This window comes from Panulirus ornatus, chromosome 12 (genome assembly GCF_036320965.1).
Source record: "Panulirus ornatus isolate Po-2019 chromosome 12, ASM3632096v1, whole genome shotgun sequence".
Classification (NCBI taxonomy): Eukaryota; Metazoa; Arthropoda; class Malacostraca; order Decapoda; family Palinuridae; genus Panulirus; species Panulirus ornatus.
Genome location: NC_092235.1, coordinates 61,499,642 through 61,521,699, shown reverse-complemented (window position 1 = coordinate 61,521,699; position 22,058 = coordinate 61,499,642). Strand labels below are relative to the sequence as shown.

At 47.9% G+C, this 22,058-nt stretch overlaps 1 protein-coding gene across 1 annotated transcript in view; it reads left to right on the top strand.

The window, feature by feature from the left end:
* Window positions 1-1,333: 1,333 nt before the first annotated feature.
* Window positions 1,334-22,058, top strand: part of LOC139752103 (sodium-dependent dopamine transporter-like) — an 86,839-nt gene continuing 66,114 nt past the window's right edge. The window contains exon 1 of the mRNA XM_071667993.1: window positions 1,334-1,810. Coding sequence (XP_071524094.1) covers window positions 1,537-1,810 — 274 coding nt within the window. The 5' untranslated portion in view covers window positions 1,334-1,536. The remainder of the gene's footprint in view (window positions 1,811-22,058) is intronic.

The window sequence follows — 22,058 nt, the reverse complement described above, 5'->3', positions numbered from 1 at the left end:
AAACATTTGCCCTCGCGTACTTCATTACTACGAGTCAAGTCAGACTGATCTCGCCTTAACTAGCTGCTAAGGCTGACGATCTTGAATATATCTGTTTCAAATCGCCTGTACGCCTTCTCCCTTTTAAGCTGAATGTATCTAGGTCTAACAGATGGTAGGCCTCAAGCTTGCTTGTTTCCCAGCCTGGGAATCTCACCGGTAGCGCGCCACTGTACTCTGTTCCATCCCCGTCTTTCCCAAGTAGGGAGACGAAAAGTGAACACGGTAGTGGCGGTGGGGAACGCAACAGTGAAAAAGGCTGAAGATTAGTTTCTTAAGATATGGGAAGCAGCAGTAACTGTGAAACCTATAATTCTGTTCACCCTTTTTTTTTTTTTTACTACCTCGATGCACCTCTTACTTGCCTTCAGGTCACACCAGAAATTATAACTCCTGTCTTTTACCTCAAATGCGTTTTACAGGTCGAAGGAATTCTCACTGTAGCCTCTGTGTTAAAATTGTGCACTTTACTGATATCGCAATTATTTTGCCACATGCGCGGCTAGTCGATCTGAGTCCAGTCGTAGCAGCAGATGTTTAGAATCTGTGGTGACGCTGCAGGCTGATCCCTGGGGTACGCCACTTGTTTACGTCTACCCACACATTGAGAGGCTGGACCGCAAATCACTCAAAAAAAAAAAAAATTAACAATTTTCTAACCACCAAATTACAACGCCGTCTACACCTGTGACTTAACTTTAGCCAGTGATTTTGGATGACGTCGACTGCTTCATGGAAATTCAATATAAATAACATCATCTGCCTGGCGTCCATCATACGTGTTGATTACATCGTAGAAGAAACGGAGTAGATTTGTTAGACGTGAAAGTTTTCGTTGAAAAAAAAAAGATTTTCGTCAAAAGCCTCTAAGTGGTGTGGGGTCAGTGGAAGATGGTTTGGGGGTCAGAAAAGGTGGTTCGGTATCAATGGAAGGTGGTTTGGAGTCAGTGGAAAGTTGTGTGGGGTCAGTGGCAGGTGGTGTAGGGTCAGTGGCAGGTGATGTTGGTCAGTGGCAGGCAGTGTGGGTTCAGTGACAGGTGGTGTGGGTCAGTGGCAGGTGGTGTGGGTCAGTGGCAGGCGGTGTGGGTCAGTGGGCAGGAGTACTGTGTGTGGAGGGTGTGTGAGGGGGTGGGGCGTGAGTTAAGGGGGGCGGAGCGAGGCGGGGCTGAGGGAGGGGAGGCGGGTTGGGTGACTGCCCGCCCACCAAACCCTGTCCGCCACCACTCGCGCCTCGCCCGCCGTCAGCATCGGCCGCCAACAGCACCACTCCGTCTCCCACGTCCATGAGCGGCGGTCGGCCGCAGCCCCGCGCCCGCACGCGGGTCCCTTCGTGCCGCGCCCCAGGCCCCAGCACCCCATGACCGTCGGCTCGTGAGGCAGAGCGCCGCAGGAGGACACAGCAGCAGCAGGAGGAGGAGGAGGCGCTCTGTGTACCGCCACACTCCCCTGCCCGCCCTGTATGTGTCCCGCCCTCAGACACCACCCACCAGCCTCCTCATGTCCTGCACCGGCAGCAAGACCCCGCCGTCGCTGGCGTCGCCCCACCCTGCCCCAGAGGCCACCGCCGCCCTCGTCTGCCCGGCGGGCCAGGCTCCGGCCAACCCTGCGGGCCAGCCCGCTAGTGAGGGCGTGACGACCCCGGCCCCAGCAGCAGCCACGGAGGTCCGCCTGGTTTCCGGGGGGCGGGTCGCCACCCGCCTGGCTTCCTCACCACCTCATCTCCCCAGAGACGACGGATACTGCTCCTCAGACTCCACCCCTAAGGCCTCAGGTACGCTCTCCCCTTAATCTTCCTCCCCTCACCTCTCACATCTCCCCCTCCAGACCTCTCACTCGCCTCCCCTGACCTCTCACACCTCCCCTTCCTGACCTCTCACCCGACTCCCCTCCACCTCGCCACAGGCACTCCCCACCACCCGGCCAATGCCACATCATAACTATTCCGATGTAAACACAAAAAAAAAAGAAAACGTTAATCATTCAGGAAGAACCCATCACGCCAGGCTTTAGTGAGGTAACAATCAGGTGCAGTTCAGGGAGGGTAGCGGTAGTGTGAGGACGGGCAGAGATGGGTAACTTGGGTACACTTATCACACCGAGGTACATCTGACGCTATACAAGAATATATATACATGTCTATAGTCTTAAAACGGCTAAAAAAAAACAAAGCATTATGGTTCAAATGAGAGTTGGGTACCTCTACCGCATGAGTAACACAGAAGGAAAAGGTTTTGGTAATGCACCACTAAGAATCGTATCAACTTATCGCTGACATGAACGTAAATTTTTGATACCAGCAGATAAGGGGACACTCCGACGGGCCTCAGTTATCAAGACAAATGACAGCAGACACTCGTACTGTAAACATATTGACAGGTCCTGCATTACGGTATCGCCCAACTCCTCACACCATCATCACGACGTGAAGTCGTCCGCCGTGCCTATCTCTGGGAGGAGGAAAATGTTATCGTAAATCCGGCTAGTGACACAGGGTCACTGGTCTCACTTAGCGCAACAACAGCAGCCGAACGGTACGAGGTAAAACACTCCACTTCCCACATACAGCAGTGGAAAAGCTGCGTCTACCTTAAGTAATGCACTTATGGACCAGATTAATCTTTGAACAGTCTGAAACGAAAATTATCTCTCGTGTTTCTTTTCCTCATTCTGTCGTATCTCAATGGAATCCTGTCCAGCTTTTTCTACGCCTATCAACCCCTAGATGAGTGTTGTTGTGTCCCACAGTTACCCTCCTGAGACCCGCTAACATCTGATGAGCCTCCTCTGTGTTCCCATAGGCATATCCGTCTTTGCCCCCCATCCTCCTCACCGCTGATGACCATCTCACTGCTTCCTGCAGCCGCTGTTCCCTCCCCACATCTAGAATAACTCAAACCTCCAAGTTTCTGTGTTGATTAAGTAGCAATCCAGCTCCCCTGGCATTTTCTTCCACCGACGAGGGTCTGTTCTCCTTCCTCAGGCCCTTCCTCCATCACTAGACGTTTCATCCTGATCTAGAAGATTACTTTTCCAAGCGTACCTCTAACGCATGATGTTTCCAAACTCGTATGTCAACGCACGAAACGGTTACCTCCACCTTTGATGGCTGGTCGGTGACTCGACATCATCAGAACACATCTCAGTCACGTTCCAGGACTCGTATTTCTATATATTTTCACCTTCATGTGGGTCCTCGGTTTCGTCAGGCCCCGTGGCAAAGTCCTGTACAGACCTGCATAGCACAATGTTGTTGGAACATCCGGTGAAGAGGCTGAACCAATACAGTACAATCCTTAGTCTTCAGTATAATCTGTTGTAAATATTACCTCCAGGCAGAGATCATCTGTACTCAAGATAACAACGGAAGGGACAGATAATCTCATTCTAATGTACGAAAGTCTCATGGACCTCTGTGGTATAAACTTGATCTGTGCCGAGAAATACCCGTGAGAAGCTGTGGGTAATGGTCAATCTCTCGGTAAAAGCTCACGTTGAAATGGGAAATGAATGTTCGGGGAGGGACTGGTGCACCGCGAGAGAAGAACACCAAGCTTGACCTGTAGAGACGAACAATAAATAATTGATCGATGACTTAATGGTGTTCATGTATGGCAAACGCAGCAGTGTTCCTAGGCTACCTGATGGAACACCAAGCTTGACCTGTAGAGACGAACAATAAATAACTGATCGATGACTTGATGGTGTTCATGTTTGGCAAACGCAGCAGTGTTCCTAGGCTACCCGTTGTAATGAGTGTGGTCAGCGACCCCATTGTCAGTCCTGGATAATCCACGAGACTGGCATAATTTTCCTGAACGTAAATAAGGATGAAATATGTGTGTGTATTGGATGTAGGATAAATATATTCCGATATCTACGTGAAGGGCAAGTGTGTGACAGCGAGGGAAGAAACACGAGTAAACAGTACGTTATGATATACATATGGGGGTCAGACAACAGGGTCTACTACTGTGATTCGGGTGACGACCATCACCCCAGAGCACAAGGCAGTGGACCAGGAGTTAAAGTTAGCCAGCGAATGATGAAGGTAGCGACTCACCTGACCCGTCTGGCTGTCAATGTAAAAAAGCAACATTCATACGATCGATCCCTGGGGGATAGAGAGGCAATGGACGGTGAAAAGCTTCAGATCAATTTGTCTATGTGAGTAGATGCTGTAGGCTTTGGATAGCCTTAAATATCTGTGCTATTTTTTGCCTGCCGGAGAGTCCAATAGTGTAACTTCCACTCGAGTGATTTTTGGTATAAGTGGCAAGGGCTATTCTATGTCCAGAGAAAGGAAGTTCCAGTATTACGAAAGGGATTTTGGGTTTTCCATGGAACAGTATATCGCATGTCTTTGTAAAAAATTCAAGGATGCCCACTTCGTATACCACAAGTCCTTGTCGCATTCAAGGATACACACTTCGTAATGACCCTAGGGAGGGAGTGGAGGGTTCCTGAGAGTGTGTGTGTGTGTGTGTGTGTGTGTGTAGTTGCCCTGAGAAATGAATTAGTCATGACTTTAAGAGTCGGACACACTCGCTAGGGTGATCCAAAGACCACTGTATTCTCAGAACTTGATATCGTTTTCTATACAGCAGGACGAACTCAGGGGGAGAGGGGGGAGCCTAAATCAGAAACCCCCTGAGGTACCCCCAGAGGTAAGTGATATCTTTGTTATCTCAGCCAGCATCACTGGCCGAGAGAGAGAGAGACCAGTCGTTTTCTTTTTCTTTTTTCTTCTTCACCTGTTTCTTGGCTGGCTCGTACGCCAGCCAGTTCAGTGACGCCGCGCGTGTACCAGATGGTTCAAGCTGGTGATGAAATAATATCATGAACTGGATCATTCGCTCACTGAAGATTCAGGAACACACCAAGTAACCATGTGTGTAGTCGTTTACAGCCTCACAGATTCTCTCTCTCTCTCTCTCTCTCTCTCTCTCTCTCTCTCTCTCTCTCTCTCTCTCTCTCTCTCTCTCTCTCTCTCTCTCTCTCATCCTGGTTATTCGCCAAGCCGAGGAGTTGTTTGAAAGTAACTAACGAGGCAACAGCCGAAGGCCATAACGATTCTTACCGTTGAGCAAAGCTGGACACGGCTGACAGCAGACCATGAACTCACGTCTTGTACACCCATAGTCTACAGGAGCGAACTGGCCCTCCGCTGAGGACACGCACGGTGGTACTCCTTCCTCCTCCGCCCCTGGCGGTGGTGGCGGAGAAGTCTGAGGGGCGTCCGGGAAGGTAGCAACCCAGACGCAACCGCATCTGTCGCCTCCGTCAGTAAAGGGAACGGACGGACAGACATTGATAAACCAAGATGGAAAGTTAGTTTCTTTTTTTTTCCTCTCCCGAGAGATTTACCGTCGTCTTGCTCTTGGTTCTCAATGGCTAGGTCAAGAGAAGGAGAAAAACGGGGGCGGTGGCTCGTAGTAGCCACTCCTCCTCAGGTTACGGGGGTAAAGGCTGCCTCAGAATGCCACCAGTGTTTACGTTCTGATTGCGAGACTAATTACCAATTACAGCAGCGCATCGTGACGTTCTCTTATCTAAAATACCCCAGCCTGGAGGATTTCGTATGATGCGCGCACGACAGAGAAATGTAATGTGAGGACCGATTACTTCCAAGTGTCGGATTCTGTATGACCTCCCAAAGGCGCCTCCAGTGTCTGATAACAGAGGTTCGTACACCATGCTGTTCTGCGTGTTCGGTTCCTGACATGGCTATACATCATCCTGGACTACTTATCTCTCCCCGAGTCCTTCAGTCTGATAACTGCTCTCCAAATGATAATTTGCGCCTGATTACTTTACGAAAAGCCTTTTTTTTGGAGGGGGGGGTGGGATTATTTTCTCCTGTCTTGTCCCATGATGTTATTCTTAAAGTATCTCTCTTTCTTCTTTGTCATTTTACGAAAAGGCTTTTTTGGGGGGATTTTCTCCAGTCTTGTCCATGATGTTATTTTCAAGGTATCTCTGTTCCTTCTTTGTCTTCGTGCTATACTTGCTCCTTGCTGTCTTATACCTGGCCAATTATGCTGTCTGGTTGGAGTGCCGCCTATATCTTCGTCAGAAGAAAACCTCCTGGCTCATGTAGTTTCTGGCATACTCAATCACCCCTCCCTCTTTCCTAACCTGACCTTGTATTTTTGAAGCTGGAGTTAACCTGTGTTCCTGTTCCCTCACACAGTGTGAATTTCACATGACCTTCCACCACAATGGCCCCGGTTCCTGACTACTGAACCACATTTCCGAACTCAGGTTCCCGTAAAAATCCTGTCGAGTTTTGTGTGTGTGTGTGTGTGTGTGTGTGTGTGTGTGTGTGTGTGTGTGTGTGTGTGTGTGTGTGTGTGTGGTTTCTGCGATGGCATCACATCTTTACGTCCTGTCTCATCTCTGCTCTTCAACCCTCCTCATTTATCATCAAATCTTAAATATGACATGATCACTTTCTCCATATATCATATATGGTATTCTCAATGTTCATACCAATATGTATTGAAGACACGATCCTCGTGTGTTTACAACAGACGTGCTGATGTAGGATGTATTTCTGTAAACACATTCCCCCCCCCCACAACAAAAAAAAAGAGGTTCTCTCTCCAAAATTCCTTATCACCACGAGCAATTCTAATCCTCCCCCAACCCCAACACCATCTGTCTCTTTGTGACTGAAATCCATCATAAACTCTGTGTGTGTGTGTGTGTGTGTGTGTGTGTGTGTGTGTGTGTGTGTGTGTGTGTGTGTGTGTGTCTGTGTGTGGTGAATCAACCGACTCGCCCACCATCACACCCATTGACCCCACTCACACCACGCGCCCACTGGCCTACCCGCCACCACACCCATTGACCCACTCACCACCACGCCCACTGGGCCACCCCACCACCACGCTCACTGGACCATCTACCACCACGCCCACTGGGCCACCCACCATAACACCCATTGACCCACTCACCACCACTCCTACTGATCCACCCACCACCACGCCCATTGACCCATCCACCACCACGCTCACAGGGCCACCCACCACCACGCCCACTGACCCATCCACCATCACGGCCACTGACCCATCCACCACCACACCCACTGGGCCACCCACCACTGCCCCATCCACCACCACGCCCACTGACCCATCCACCACCACGCCCACTGACCCACCCACCACCACGCCCACTGGCTCAATCACCACTGTCACACACACACAAATGGAAGTTATCATCTGATTCGAAAATGGTACCTAAATTCCCGTGGAAAGCGCCGCGCACAGGTGTGGCTGCGGGTATAGGGCCAGCGGCCCAAGTCCCACCAGGTAGCTGTAACACTCACACCCACTTGATGTGAGACGAAGGGTATTCGACTACATAGTATTCAAACAGTCACTTTACCATTGGGGGTTATCACAGCCCAGCACGTCTAAGGTCACGGGTTCGGGCGTGGCTGTGCTGGAGGTTTGTGACCTGACTTCGGTGAATATACTGAGAAGTGGTGGAACGTAAAGTTAGAGAAAAGAGAAACCAAGAAAAATAAATAAAGATGAAAAGAACACACGAAAATTTTTCACCCAATGAACTGTTGTCAATATCTTGATATTTTTCTATGTTTTCCCGACTGAAAGTTCATGAAATCATTCTTTTAACCTTTAGTCTTAAATTCTGGGTCATTCATTTTTTGAAGTTGGTCAAAAATTTGAAAAAAAAATTAAAAGATTATTACAATCCTGAACTCTCAGATGAGATCGATCAAAAGACTCGTTTTCAACGCGCGTTTCACAACGCAGTCGGAGGCACGAACCGCTGGGAAGGTGTCGACCGATGCAATTACGTGGTTTCTCATTTCACGTTGAACACAGAATCGTGAATATCGGCTTTGTGGCAAATCAGAAGTTTAGGCTGGTTTTGCTGATTTTGAAACATGTCCATCCTTACGACATTCAACCGCAAATATTCCCTAGTCTTTGAATACGCCACAATTTTGAGATATATTTACTGAATGTGAGTTCAGTATACCTCAAAATCGACATTTGATACGTTCCAATCGCCACAGTCCTAAAAGTGTATCATCATGCTTACGCCAGCAATAAATGTAGTCAATAAACTACGGAAACCCCTCCAGTAAGTCATGAGAATCACTGGTATGATCCACACTAGCGCGCAAAGAGCGCGGGAGAAATTGTCACTTGGCGACCGCTAAGAGCCGCCATCGAGAGCCATCTAGATGAGGGTTCGGAAGCAGCCCCAAGATCCCCATCAACACGAGGAGGCGGATTCTTACGGTCGTCAGCGTAAACTGGTCATATCACCTGGCCTGAGGAGGGATTACTCTCTCTGCCTGAGTGTGTACGTGTCTCTCCCTCTGGCCCGGTTAAGTGGGAGTAAGTTGGCGTCCATGTCTCAGTCTGCTGAACGTCAGCACTGTCACGCCTCTCGCTCCCCACACGCGCATGCGCGACCCTCAACTGCACTTTGTTCATATATATCTGTCGCTGTCTCCCGCGTTTGCGAGGTAGCGCAAGGAAACAGACGAAAGAAATGGCCCAACCCACCCCCATACACATGTATATACATACACGTCCACACACGCAAATATACATACCTACACAGCTTTCCATGGTTTACCCCAGACGCTTCACATGCCCTGATTCAATCCACTGACAGCACTTCAACCCCGGTATACCACATCGATCCAATTCACTCTATTCCTTGCCCTCCTTTCACCCTCCTGCATGTTCAGGCCCCGATCACACAAAATCTTTTTCACTCCATCTTTCCACCTCCAATTTGGTCTCCCACTTCTCGTTCCCTCCACCTCCGACACATATATCCTCTTGGTCAATCTTTCCTCACTCATTCTCTCCATGTGCCCAAACCATTTCAAAACACCCTCTTCTGCTCTCTCAACCACGTTCTTTTTATTTCCACACATCTCTCTTACCCTTACGTTACTTACTCGATCAAACCACCTCACACCACACATTGTCCTCAAACATCTCATTTCCAGCACATCCATCCTCCTGCGCACAACTCTATCCATAGCCCACGCCTCGCAACCATACAACATTGTTGGAACCACAATTCCTTCAAACATACCCATTTTTGCTTTCCGAGATAATGTTCTCGACTTCCACATATTCTTCAAGGCTCCCAGGATTTTCGCCCCCTCCCCCACCCTATGATCCACTTCCGCTTCCATGGTTCCATCCGCTGCCAGATCCACTCCCAGATATCTAAAACACTTTACTTCCTCCAGTTTTGCTCCATTCAAACTTAAGTCCCAATTGACTTGACCCTCAACCCTACTGTACCTAATACCCTTGCTCTTATTCACATTTACTCTTAACTTTCTTCTTTCACACACTTTACCAAACTCAGTCACCAGCTTCTGCAGTTTCTCACATGAATCAGCCACCAGCGCTGTATCATCAGCGAACAACAACTGACTCACTTCCCAAGCTCTCTCATCCACAACAGACTTCATACTTGCCCCTCTTTCCAAAAGATATATATATCTCGTCTCGAGGGCTGGTGTTATAGATCATGGAGAGAATTGGTTCAGCGTAAGGTTGAAGCGCCCACAGTAAGACCCAGTAGACCATGTTACATGACCGTATACCTAATACGGACTGAGAATTGACTTCAGATATGTGACTGTATATGTCTGTGTGTATATATATGTATACGTTGAGATGTATAAGTATGTATATGTGCGTGTGTGTGGAGGGCCATGTCCACACGCACAGGACATACATCATCGACCTTGATGCCGGGGCTCTCGGAGTTACAAGACAGCGCTCCACGCAGGAGCAGGGATATGACACAGACTCCTATGGCGTTCTTCTAGAGGCTACGCTTCCGTGGCAATCCACGAACGACGGTGTAGCCTAGCCGACAGGGACGGATTTCTGGCGCGCGCGGTCTACACAACAGGCGAATTATTGATGAATGTAAACAAAGCCTCACACAAAATATTTACTTTCTTTTACGGAATTCTGAGAATTGTGTGGTTTTATCTCGAGTTCAAAATTATCCTGAAAAAATACGGTATACTGTATATATATACATATACATGTGTATGTGGGTATGTGGGTGGGTTGGGCCATTCTTTCGAATGTTTCCTTGCGCTACCTCGCTAACGCGGGAGACTGCTACTAAGTATAATGATAATAATGAAAATACTAAATATATATATATATATATATATATATATATATATATATATATATATATATATATATATATATTACAGATTATAAGGATACATTGCCTCAAAACTTGCGTTACAGGGAGTTTTTTTATACTCGTATTGCTTCAACTTTTAACCTTGTTCCTATCTCATGTCTTAACCTTATGTATACACACGTATACACACATCCCCAGCTTCCGCCTGGCAACCATCCACCGACTAGCTTCGAAGGGGAGGACGAACGGCTGGGTTGAGTGCGAGCAGCCTGGCTCTGCCCGAGAGTCGAACCCAGGTTCGTGAAAGTCGTACGGTCGCCACACACACGACTGCGCTGGGGAGGGATGCGTCCTAGACACCTGCAGGTATAGACCTGTGTGGCTGAGGTACTGCCCGGCGCACTATGTTTGCAAGACGTGCGTGCTCCTGGAGCATACGAAAACAGGTTTCCTGACGCCCCTACTGTGGCGATGGGGGCGCCCGCGCCCTCCCCACCCATTCCCACGGTATGATAAGCCTTTTAACGCCGAGGCGAACCCGATGCCGCCCAGGGTAACCCGACCCGAGAGTCAAGGATTCATAGGGTTACCTGAAGAGGAAGGTGTGTGTGCGTGCGTGTGTGTGTGCGTGTGTGCGTGCGTGCGTGTGTGCGTGTGTGTGTGTGTGTGTGTGTGTGTGTGTGTGTGTGTGTGTGTGTGAGCCTCAGGTACTTGCTGATAACCACAACGGAAAGATTGATAAAGTCGTGGCTATCAGCAAAATACTAGACCACGCGCATCACTGTGGCCAACTGCAACATGTGTTGAGTACACGGAGAGAGAGAGAGAGAGAGAGAGAGAGAGAGAGAGAGAGAGAGAGAGAGAGAGAGAGAGAGAGAGAGAGAGAGAGAGAGAGAGAGACCGACCGACTAGTGGGATGAAAGGAGAAAATAATAGATAATCGCGGGAGAAATGCGTGGGAAAACTTTCCTTTTACCTAAATAAAAAAAAAAAAAAGAGGCGCAGATACTGTCCTCTTGGTATGGTACTGTACAGCGTGTGTTGGTCACCTTCACAGCACGATCCAGGTCACCCGAGACCCAGGTCCTGGCCCGGAAGGTCTCGTATGTACCCCGAGTGAAGCAGAGAGAGAGAGAGAGAGAGAGAGAGAGAGGGGGGGGGGGGGGGGAAGCGTTATGAGCTGGATATTTTTGCGGGAGTAAGAGCGCGTCACAAGGGTTTCAATCAGGTATAAATGACACTTAATACCGGTACCCGCCCAGTCTTGCATGTGCCTGATTATTCATTCATCGAGCTAGTCTGTGTGTTCCTCTATGTCTTCATTCATTCCTCCGTTATCCTTACTTTTTACCCCCCTTTTTTTTTCTTTACGGTTACTTCATCTTTTATCGCAGTCTGCCTTCCCATTAACGTTTTCTTCACGTACGCCTTATTTACGTTCCACATTCATCCCATTTCTTTCACTCATATGTTTTATTATCATTTTCTGATTATAATTTTTTTCTCCCACGCTATATTTACTGAGTTTCTCTTTATGCATACTTAATTTTTTTTTTTGTCCTTTCATGTCTGGTTTTCCTGGAACTCGTTTTCTGTTTAGTTCGCTTCAAGTACCATTCCCTGGTTCCCGCCTGGGTTCAGTGCTCCTCCAGTACCTCGGGGTCGTTCCAGTGATTGTCCTTGCTTATGGTCCTGTACATCCGCCTAACCACCCAACCCGCAGGTTCATCCATGTGTCCGTAATCCACGCGTCCATCCACTCGAACATCCACCACTTCCGTTCCATTCAACATTTCCTTAATCATGTTTTTCCTGCCTTTTTGTTTACTCCATGACCTATCAAATGGTATTCACGATCACGATCATTCAAACCTCCAACAGCCAGGTTCGACCAAGACCCCTGCGTGACAGACGGAAGCGCAACCGCTAGGCCTTGTAGCGGCAGCGATCCCGCGTACCACACATAAGGACCTGGGTTCGAATCCTGGCTGTTGTACAGTATTATGTGATATATATATATATATATATATATATATATATATATATATATATATATATATATATATATATATATACTTTTAGATAAGTTCATACATACTTTCATCCATATATAACAAACATACCACTAGCTACACGTCTATCTTGCCCCAAAACCTGAACGGGAAATCAAATATCATCTGACGCTACGGACATATGATTATCATACAGTGAACTCACATACAATAGAATCATCGGATGCCGGCACTCGATCCTCTTAATGTGATCTATCTTAAAGACAAGTCCTCTGGAATAATGAGTTTATAGTTATCTAGATGTGTGAGAGGAGCAGCGCGAGCGAGTCGGTCGTGAGGAAGAAAACAGCGTAGGAGGGGATGGGGGAAAGGGGAAGGGGAAAGAAAACGGTGAATTGGGGTAGACGAAAGAGGATTTGTAAAATAAGAGAAACAAAAATGCTAGGAGAATAGTGATCATAACTATTATATAAAGTCAGGTAACTAAGTTGGAAATAAGCGATTTCAATATGTTGATATACTAAGATGGCAACAGTGCCAGCTGTAAAGCAGGTCTAAACTCACAGATAAAACTTTTAAAGAAAATCCCTTACACCTCTAACTCTCTGCACACACACACACACACACACACACACACACACACACACACACACACACACACACACACACACACACACACACACATACGCACTGGAGAGGATAATCAGAAGGCAAATGGACGAGTTGCTGCTGCGAGATAGCATGGTGTCGGAGAGAGATCATGTATAACGAACCCCTTAGATTTCCACGCGAGAGTGAGTTCAGTTTTAAGATTTCCACGCGAGAGTGAGCTCAGTTTTAAGATTTCCACGCGAGAGTGAGCTCAGTTTTAAGATTTCCACGGAAGAGTGAGCTCAGTTTTCAGACAACAAAATGAAAGCTGGGTGGAGTGTCCGTATCTGGACTGCCAGAAAGGATTTGACACTCTGTCTCGAAGGAGATCAAAACTAGAATATGCAAAGGAAGGTTGCAGTTTAGCTACAGGGAAAGGCTAGAGGAATTAAACGTTTTGTTTCTTAAACCACCTTGATACTGCAGATAGAGAGCAGCTCTTTGAAAGATGTAAGGACAGAACAACTCTGGATATAAATCATGAAATTAAGAAACAAACTTGTAAGCAAGGATGGAAATAAGAAATCTTAAAGTATGAGAGCAATGAATGAATGGAATAAACCGAGTTACGAGTCAGTGAATGCAGACAGTACACAGAAGTTGAAGAAGTTGTAGGACTGAGTATGTTCGAGAGATGGGGATCCCACGAGTGCAGAACTCCCTCCCAGTCTAGTACAAATAAGCAGTCACACACACACACACACACACACACACACACACACCCTTCTCGCTTCTTAGTACCTCTCCTCTGCTCGGCCATCGCACTTGGCAATGATGGATGACATCGTGGCATTCTGAATCAAGATCACTTTCAAGGAATCCTCCTCATCTCTCTCTCTCTCTCTCTCTCTCTCTCTCTCTCTCTCTCTCTCTCTCTCTCTCTCTCTCTCTCGTCCTGATCTAGGGGTGAAGAAGGGAATCATACGAGCCAGCCTAAGATGTAGTGTGCACGGGTTCGAACTTCCCTACCGACGCGGAGTGCCATTCTAGTGTATCAATAGCTGGATGTGTATCAGGACTTTGGTCTATCAGTAGAGCCTACGTAAGGCAGTTAGGCCGACGCTGGGAAGCCATAAAGGCCATTAGTGCTCTTACTGCATATATGGCGGTATATGGCAGTACGACCCCCTGAGCACGGCGGCACGACCCCTGAACATTGTGGTATGACCCTCCTCAGCACGGAGGTACGACCCCGTGAGCAAGGCGTTACGACCCCTTGAGCAAGGCGTTACGTCCCTGGAGCACATTAGAACGACCCTGGAGCACAGTAGAACGACCCTGGAGCACAAACCCTTACAGCTCAGTAGAATGACCCTGGAGCACAAACCCTTATAGCTCAACCATTACACCACCTCTGGTTATATTGATCTGACCTCTGACCTGACCAGTCCCAAGGCCTGTACTCTCGTGTGCGGACAAGGGTCGTACTCTTGTGCATGGGTTATAACGACCCGTGTTCTCGAGGTGGTCGTAACGCTGACATGAAAGGTCGTCTCCCTTCGTAAAGAGGAAGCTCACACACAAACACACACACACACACACACACACACACACACACACCCTCTCCCTATACCCCTACTGACCATATATCACATCCACCTCCCTCCCTCCCTCCACTCTCATATATCTCACTTCACTTGTCATGAACAGTGCTTAGCTTATCCCCCCAACCCGGGGGCACGGCTCTACGTGATAACAGAGCGAATACACACACACACACACACACACACATGTGGTCTAGTGGCTGGGATACCTGGCTTTCACCCAGGAAGCCCCGGGTTCGATTCCCGGCATGGGAAAAACTTCCCTTGTGGTTGGTCGATAAATTTGTATCTGGTTTAGGCTGGTGTGTGTGTGTGTGTGTTGTGTGTGTGTGTGTGTGTGTGTACAGGGGTGAAGACATGGTACGCATACAGCATACAAGGATAAAAGGCTTGGTGGAGTTACAGTGTCTACCACAAGGGTGTAAATTTCTCTCTCCCGTAACACAGACAAATAGTAACCACACAGACACACACACACACACACACACACACACACACACACGCACTGCCCGCTGCTGACTCTCAGAGACAGAGGGACCGCCCGCCACCCGGGGAAGAAATACAAGACCAACAGATACAAACCACATTGCCCCCTTTACACCCAGCTTTCCAGTGCCCCGCGCACTGTGGGGGGATAGAGAGATCCCCTCTGTGGTGTATGGGGTAGGGCGAAGTGCGACCTCATGCTGAAGGGGGACTGTGTAGGGGGATGGGGGAGCCTCATTAATATCTTACTATGTCCTAAGCTCAAACCACCAGGAGTTATATGACAGGTGGGTCAGAGGGACGCTGCTTCGGTGAAGTCCGGGATTCGAGCCCTATCGTGGTACGTACTCAATATAGGAACGTATTAAAAACGTATTTTTGACTTATGAGCGAGATGACACGACCCTTGAGCACGACGGTGCACGACCCCTTGAGCTCGACGGTGCACGACCCCTTAAGCATGACGGTACTACCCTTGAGCACGACGGTACGACCCGTGAGCACGACGGTGCACGACCCTTGAGCACGACGGTACGACCCGTGAGCACGACGGTACGACACTTGAGCACGATGATGCGACCCATGAGCACGACGGTGCACGACCCGTGAGCAAGACGGTACGACCCTTGGGTATGATCGGGTTTTATGCTTGGAACATCATACAAAGGGGCTGGTTATGTGAAGGATTGAGAAAGTGGATGGAAAATTTAATAAAGAGAGGAGACAGTGGATGAGAAGCGAGAAGGAAGGAAAAGAAAGTATTACAGTGATGGAAGTAACCAGCAACTGGTCCTCGTACACACATAGGCACAAAAATACAATCTTACTTCTGTTGGCAGGCGAGGGTAGACGGAATAAATTCTACCACGAGGAAAAGAATGACTTTTACCCAAGAAACATAATAATCTACAATATAACAAATGCTTAAAAATAGACAAGAATTAAAATTTCAGATCTTATTTAGAATCCTACGCTGAAACCCAAAGGGGCTTTATAAATAAATCACAAAGATATTATACATTTCCATACAATGAATTATGTAGGGACCTGATACAGTAGTACCAGGTTCAGGCGAACATAAACTTTGCTATTTGTGAAAATTCTTCGGACAGGAGGCGTTTGGCAACACTTATCAAGAAGTGAAGCTGTGGGCGGCCAGGAACTGACACTCCTGTCAATATGTCTGTGAATTCTTAATATTCGCAATTATATGTATTTTCACCATCTTGTGCAAGGTCTGGCGGAACCTGCTGCCGTGTTTGTGTTTTTTTTCGTATTAAAAGTACTCGAACCGACATCGTCTGCAGAAATCGGTTCCGAAGTGAGTATAAACAACTCATGAATGAAACTGTCGGTATATTTAGAAAACGGTGGCGCGATGAATACTGCATGTATTGTGACACATCCAAGAACAGTATGGATATCCATTCCTTTAGTGAACTAATTAAATCCTATCTAATGGGAAAAAATTTCTTTCAAACGTCATCCAAAAATGTGTCATGTCAGACTAGTGTTATTCTACTGAATATATGATACTGTGTATTGATTTCTCTCTCAGCTGCCCGTCGCCAATTATTTCCACATCAAAGTTTTCGCAAAATCTCTGGAGCAGCGGGCACTATTGAAGTAACTTCCGGTACGAGAGAGAGAGAGAGAGAGAGAGAGAGAGAGAGAGAGAGAGAGAGAGAGAGAGAGAGAGAGAGCTGATGCCATACCGTGTACAGTACCAGCAAGTGGTAATCACTCCACGTCCATGAGGGGGAAAATAATTCGACGGCTTAGGAGCGAGAAAGACTACGGGGAGACTCGACACTCCTTTTCGTCCATTAACGATGTTTTAAAGCCTCCCCCCCCCCCCCATGAAGGTGACAGGGTACACGGAAGGATAAACAAATGTAGACAAAAAGAACGTCCTTGGATATTTTCGTCAGGTGCGTCGCTAAGGCGGAGGGGGGGGCAGGAAGTGCGCCCGAGGGAGGGGGTCACACTGGCTGCAGGAGAGGAGGGTCTGGGAGGGTACTGGAGGGTCAGGGAGGGTACTGGAGGTTCAGGGAGGAGGGTACTAGAGGGTCAGGCAGGGGGCAGGAGGGTACTGGAGGGTCAGGGAGGGTGCTAGAGGACCAGGGAGGGTACAAGAGGATCAGGGAGGGTACTGGAGGGTCAGGCAGGGTGCTAGAGGATCAGGGAGGGTACTGAAGGGTCAGGCAGGGTGCTAGAGGATCAGGGAGGGTACTGGAGGGTCAGGCAGGGTGCTAGATGATCAGGGAGGGTACAAGAGAATCAGGGAGGGTACTGGAGGATCAGGGAGGGTACTGAAGGTTCAGGGAGGGTACTAGAGGATCAGGGAGGGTACTGGAGGGTCAGGCAGAGTGCTAGATGATCAGGGAGGGTACAAGAGGATCAGGGAGGGTACTGGAGGTTCAGGGAGGGTACTGGAGGTTCAGGGAGGGTACTGGAGATTCAGGGAGGGTACTGGTAGGTTCTAGGAGCTTGGAGAAGGAGTGAGGCACTGACATCACCCCTTCCCCCCTCCCACCCCTCATGATTCTCATGCAACGCCCTATGATGGGTACATTTGACCACAGAGCCAGGAGCACTGGGGCGACCCATGGGGGAGTGGGTCAACCAGCGATCCAGCCCGTGTCATGGGTTGTTAGGGCAATCGTTTTCTAGTTACTGACTACGTATGTGTCGTTGCCTATATGAAAGCATATATGTATATATATATATATATATATATATATATATATATATATATATATATATATATATATATATATATATATATTATCCCTGGGGATAGGGGAGAAAGAATGCTTCCCACGTATTCCCTGCGTGTCGTAGAAGGCGACTAAAAGGGGAGGGAGCGGGGGGCTGGAAATCCTCCCCTCTCATTATTTTATTTTTAATTTTCCAAAAGAAGGAACAGAGAAGGGGGCCAGGTGAAGATATTCCCTCAAAGGCCCAGTTCTCTGTTCTTAACGCTACCTCGCTAACGCGGGAAATGGCGAATAGTTTGAAAAAAAAAAAAAAAAAAAATATATATATATATATATATATATATATATATATATATATATATATATATATATATATATATATATACATATATATATATATATATACCTTTTGCCAGCGTCCCTCCCCACAACCCACGGCAGTGGATCGCTCCCCCAAGACCTGTCACCCCACCAAGAGGTGGTCAGAAAGAGCAATTTTTTTACAACTATTCCTCAAATGTCGATTTAAAGACTGAATATCCTGCTTTGAATAGACGGCCCTGTTGGCTGGTGTGCCGCGGGACAAGCCCCCTTACCTATGTGTGTGTGTGTGTGTGTGTGTGTGTGTGTGTGTGTGTGTGTGTGTAAGTGCGTATATGTGCACTCAATTTTCCTCGTTCCACGCATCATGTGCATTTGTAAGTGTGTGTTTATGAATGCCCTCCCAGTGCCTCACCAGGCAACACGGTCACACACACACACACACACACCCTGTTGCACATCTGGTCACTCCCAATGGGGTACCTACATCTGTCACTGTTCATACTAACCCTCCCTCACCCTACAAGAACCCCCACCCACTCCACACCGTCCTCAATTCCAGACAAGAATACGAACTACATTTGTCACGCTCCACAGGCTATTAAAGAGACGGGGGGGGGGGATATAACCTCTCTTAACCTTTCTGTAGAGCAGTGTACTACGAGAGGGCATTGTTACCACCATCTCCCGTCAGCCGGGGGCATGGGTTAGGTGTGTGTGTGTGTATGTGTGTGTGTGTGTGTTGTGGGAGTCACCCACGTTGTTGTCACCTGATCACACCACCCGGGCCTGGAGTCCCTCCACCTAAGCGTCTTTCTCTCCCTTCTTCCCACACCGCATGGTGTGTCTCTCCATTTCCCTTCTTACTTACCACCCTTTGACTCCCGCCGCCGCCGCCAGCCCCATCTGGAATCCCACACACACACGCAGGCCATCATGCCCATGTATCGTATTATTGTGATCATTAGTGTCTTACCACATAATTTCACGACGGTATCTTGTTTATATATATATATATATATATATATATATATATATATATATATATATATATATATATATATATATATATATAGTACCCTTTCCTCGTGTTGGGTGTTATGTGTATTATCTGTGTGCATATCCGTAAGAGTGGCTAAGGCCTTGCTTCCCTTCCCCTGGCCACGTTTGTGAGCTGGTGAATCTTTCTCACCACAGCTGGTGAATCTTTCTCACCATAGCTGGTGAATCTTTCTCACCAACTGGTGAATCTTTCTCACCATAGCTGGTGAATCTTTCTCACCAACTGGTGAATCTTTCTCACCAACTGGTGAATCTTTCTCACCAACTGGTGAATCTTTCTCACCAACTGGTGAATCTTTCTCACCAACTGGTGAATCTTTCTCACCATAGCTGGTGAATCTTTCTCACCAACTAGTGAATCTTTCTCACCATAGCTGGTGAATCTTTCTCACCATAGCTGGTGAATCTTTCTCACCATAGCTGTTGAATCTTTCTCACCACAGCTGGTGAATCTTTCTCACCATAGCTGGTGAATCTTTCTCACCATAGCTGGTGAATCTTTCTCACCATAGCTGGTGAATCTTTCTCACCAGCTGGTGAAGTGGAGGAAGAGCCTCAAACGAGGAGCCTGGTTCACCCTACCTGGAGCTGAGATGCCTCACCCAGCAGGGAAGCGAGACACGACTCGAGCAAGGTGACAATGACTCCTGGGATTGACCAGGCTCAGAGGTGGTCATCGCGACTAGTCTTCTAAACAGGTGGGGTATAACAAGAGGTGTTCACCGAGAACAATGTTACGAGGGAGGACGGTATAACAAAAGGGTGTTCTCCAAGAACAATGTCATGGAACACTGGAGTATATAAGAAGCATTTACTATTAAGAACATTCGGAGCAGGTGGGGGTATAACAAGAGGTGTTCATCGAGAACAATGTTATGAGTAGGTATGATAAAAGAACAGGAATAAACGACACGAAACACAGCTCGTGTCCCCTAAACACCTTGTTCTAAATACACACACACACCATGGCTACACTGCCCATGGCTGTCGCAGCTCTTGGGACTTTGTTAAAGTGGGTTGTAAAAGTAAAAAAAAATATGAAAAATGGAATTGAAGAACATTGAGAGAGACACAAGAACCATAGGAGGGGCTCTAAGTAGAGGTTTAATAGGTAGAGTAGAGCCTGTGAGAGAGGGAGGGAGGGAGACGTCTATAAAAAGCTATAGGAACAATGGGTGACCAAATTGTGGAAGACAGTTACTTTTTTTAGTTTGTTTGAAGAGGATGAGCGGTCAAGTGATCAGCAGACCAAGTTATTCTTATGGGGGAGGCACTCGATGTGAGGGGGTGATGTACCCCTTGAACACGACGGCACGACCCCCTTTGAGAAAGACGGTACGACCCCCTTGAGGAAGACGGCACGACCCCCGTGAAAAAGACGGTACGACCCCCTTGAGAAAGATGGTACGACCCATTGAGAAAGACGGCACGACCCCCTTGAGAAAGATGGTACGACCCCCTTGAGCACGACGGTACGACTCGTGGGTATAATGGCGTGATCTTTAACGTAACCCTCAACAAAGGTCAAGGGTTGTACTGCTGACCTCAAGCTTGAGGTCGAAGCCTCGTGCTGAAGGGTCATACCGTCCAGCTGAAAGATCTAACTTTCGTGCTCACGGGGTCGTCAGGTCGTACTGCGAGATCGAAGGGCCATCCTCGGCGGTCGTAGCGTCGTCCTCAAGCACTGCACAGTCGTACCTCAGGATCGAACATTTCGTGCCCATGGAACACCGCAATGTCGCACTTCAAGGACGAACCGTCGTCCTCACGAGGTCGTGCTTTCGTTCTCAAAGGGTCGTAGAGTCGGGTCGTCTTTTCGGGAGGGCCAGTTCCCTCCCTGATGGGGGGGTGGAGTGGTGACGGCTTCCAACCCATCACCGGGATCAACGAGGCTCAACACTAGGATCACCTGTGAACGAGAGGACTTCGGGTAGCCCCTGCGTCAGGAGGTGGCGTCCTCCTCCTCACCACCCACAACCACCCCCACCCCACCACACCTCTCTCGATACACTGGCCCTAATCCCCATCCTCCTCCTCCTCCTCCCTCCTCTCTCCTCACTAATCCTGGCCATTCTCCTCCTCGCCACCAAATCAACACGGTAATCCCTGATCGTTCCCTCTGGCATTCCCCATTTATGGCTCCAGTCGTTTTCTTTCCTGTTTTCCAAGGCCTTGTGTGTGTGTCTCTCTCTCTCTTCCCCCACCCTCCCCTTCCTCCGCCTCTGTTATTGCCCCGCAGCACCACCACGCGAGTCTAGGCCAGGGAAGAGAACGCGACGGCCACTGCCCCGCTCACAGTGTACTCGTCCTGACACCTATAACCACCATGCCTGGCCTGATACCTGTGGACGTCAATCCTCCGTATACTGGGAATTCAAACCTCTGCATACAGAAGTAGAGCAACGAGGCACTCAACCCTTTTTGTATCCGATCCAACTCCATAAATGTGATTGACATGTGACATCCAATAGTCTATACAACGTACCACCTGCAAGACGCAGTCATTTGTCCCCCTTTTTTTTATATGACATTCAAACCACTATATTACTGTTTTTCAACCAGGGTTTCCTTGAACGCAAGGAGTCCAGTGTCTTTCAACCGGGTCTTCCTGGAACCCAAGGGTTCCAAGAGCATACGTGAAGGGTTCTGCGAAATTCTGTTATGAATAGAGATGAAACAATGGCAGCCCAGAAGTTTTATTATCTAAAAACGTAGATGTCTTCACTTAAGTTTGGCTTACTTATGAATCTAAAAATTTTACTTGAGAAAAAAGGGTTGAAATTATGTTTTCAGAAAGTAATGCAAGTTGTTTAAAGTGTTCTTGAGTCAAGAATAAGCCAAAAAAACACTTATCATCTTAATGTACGGTCCCAGTGTCTAAATGTGATCCAAACTTCTGTATGTGCGATCCAGTATTCTATTCTCCAGGATCTAGCCTCCAAATGTAGAGTCAAACTCCTTTTTTTGTAAGATCCATCTCTCTTTAAGTGGATCCAACCCTGAGCATGTGACATGCAACATTCTGTTGATGGGATCAAACCCCGTAT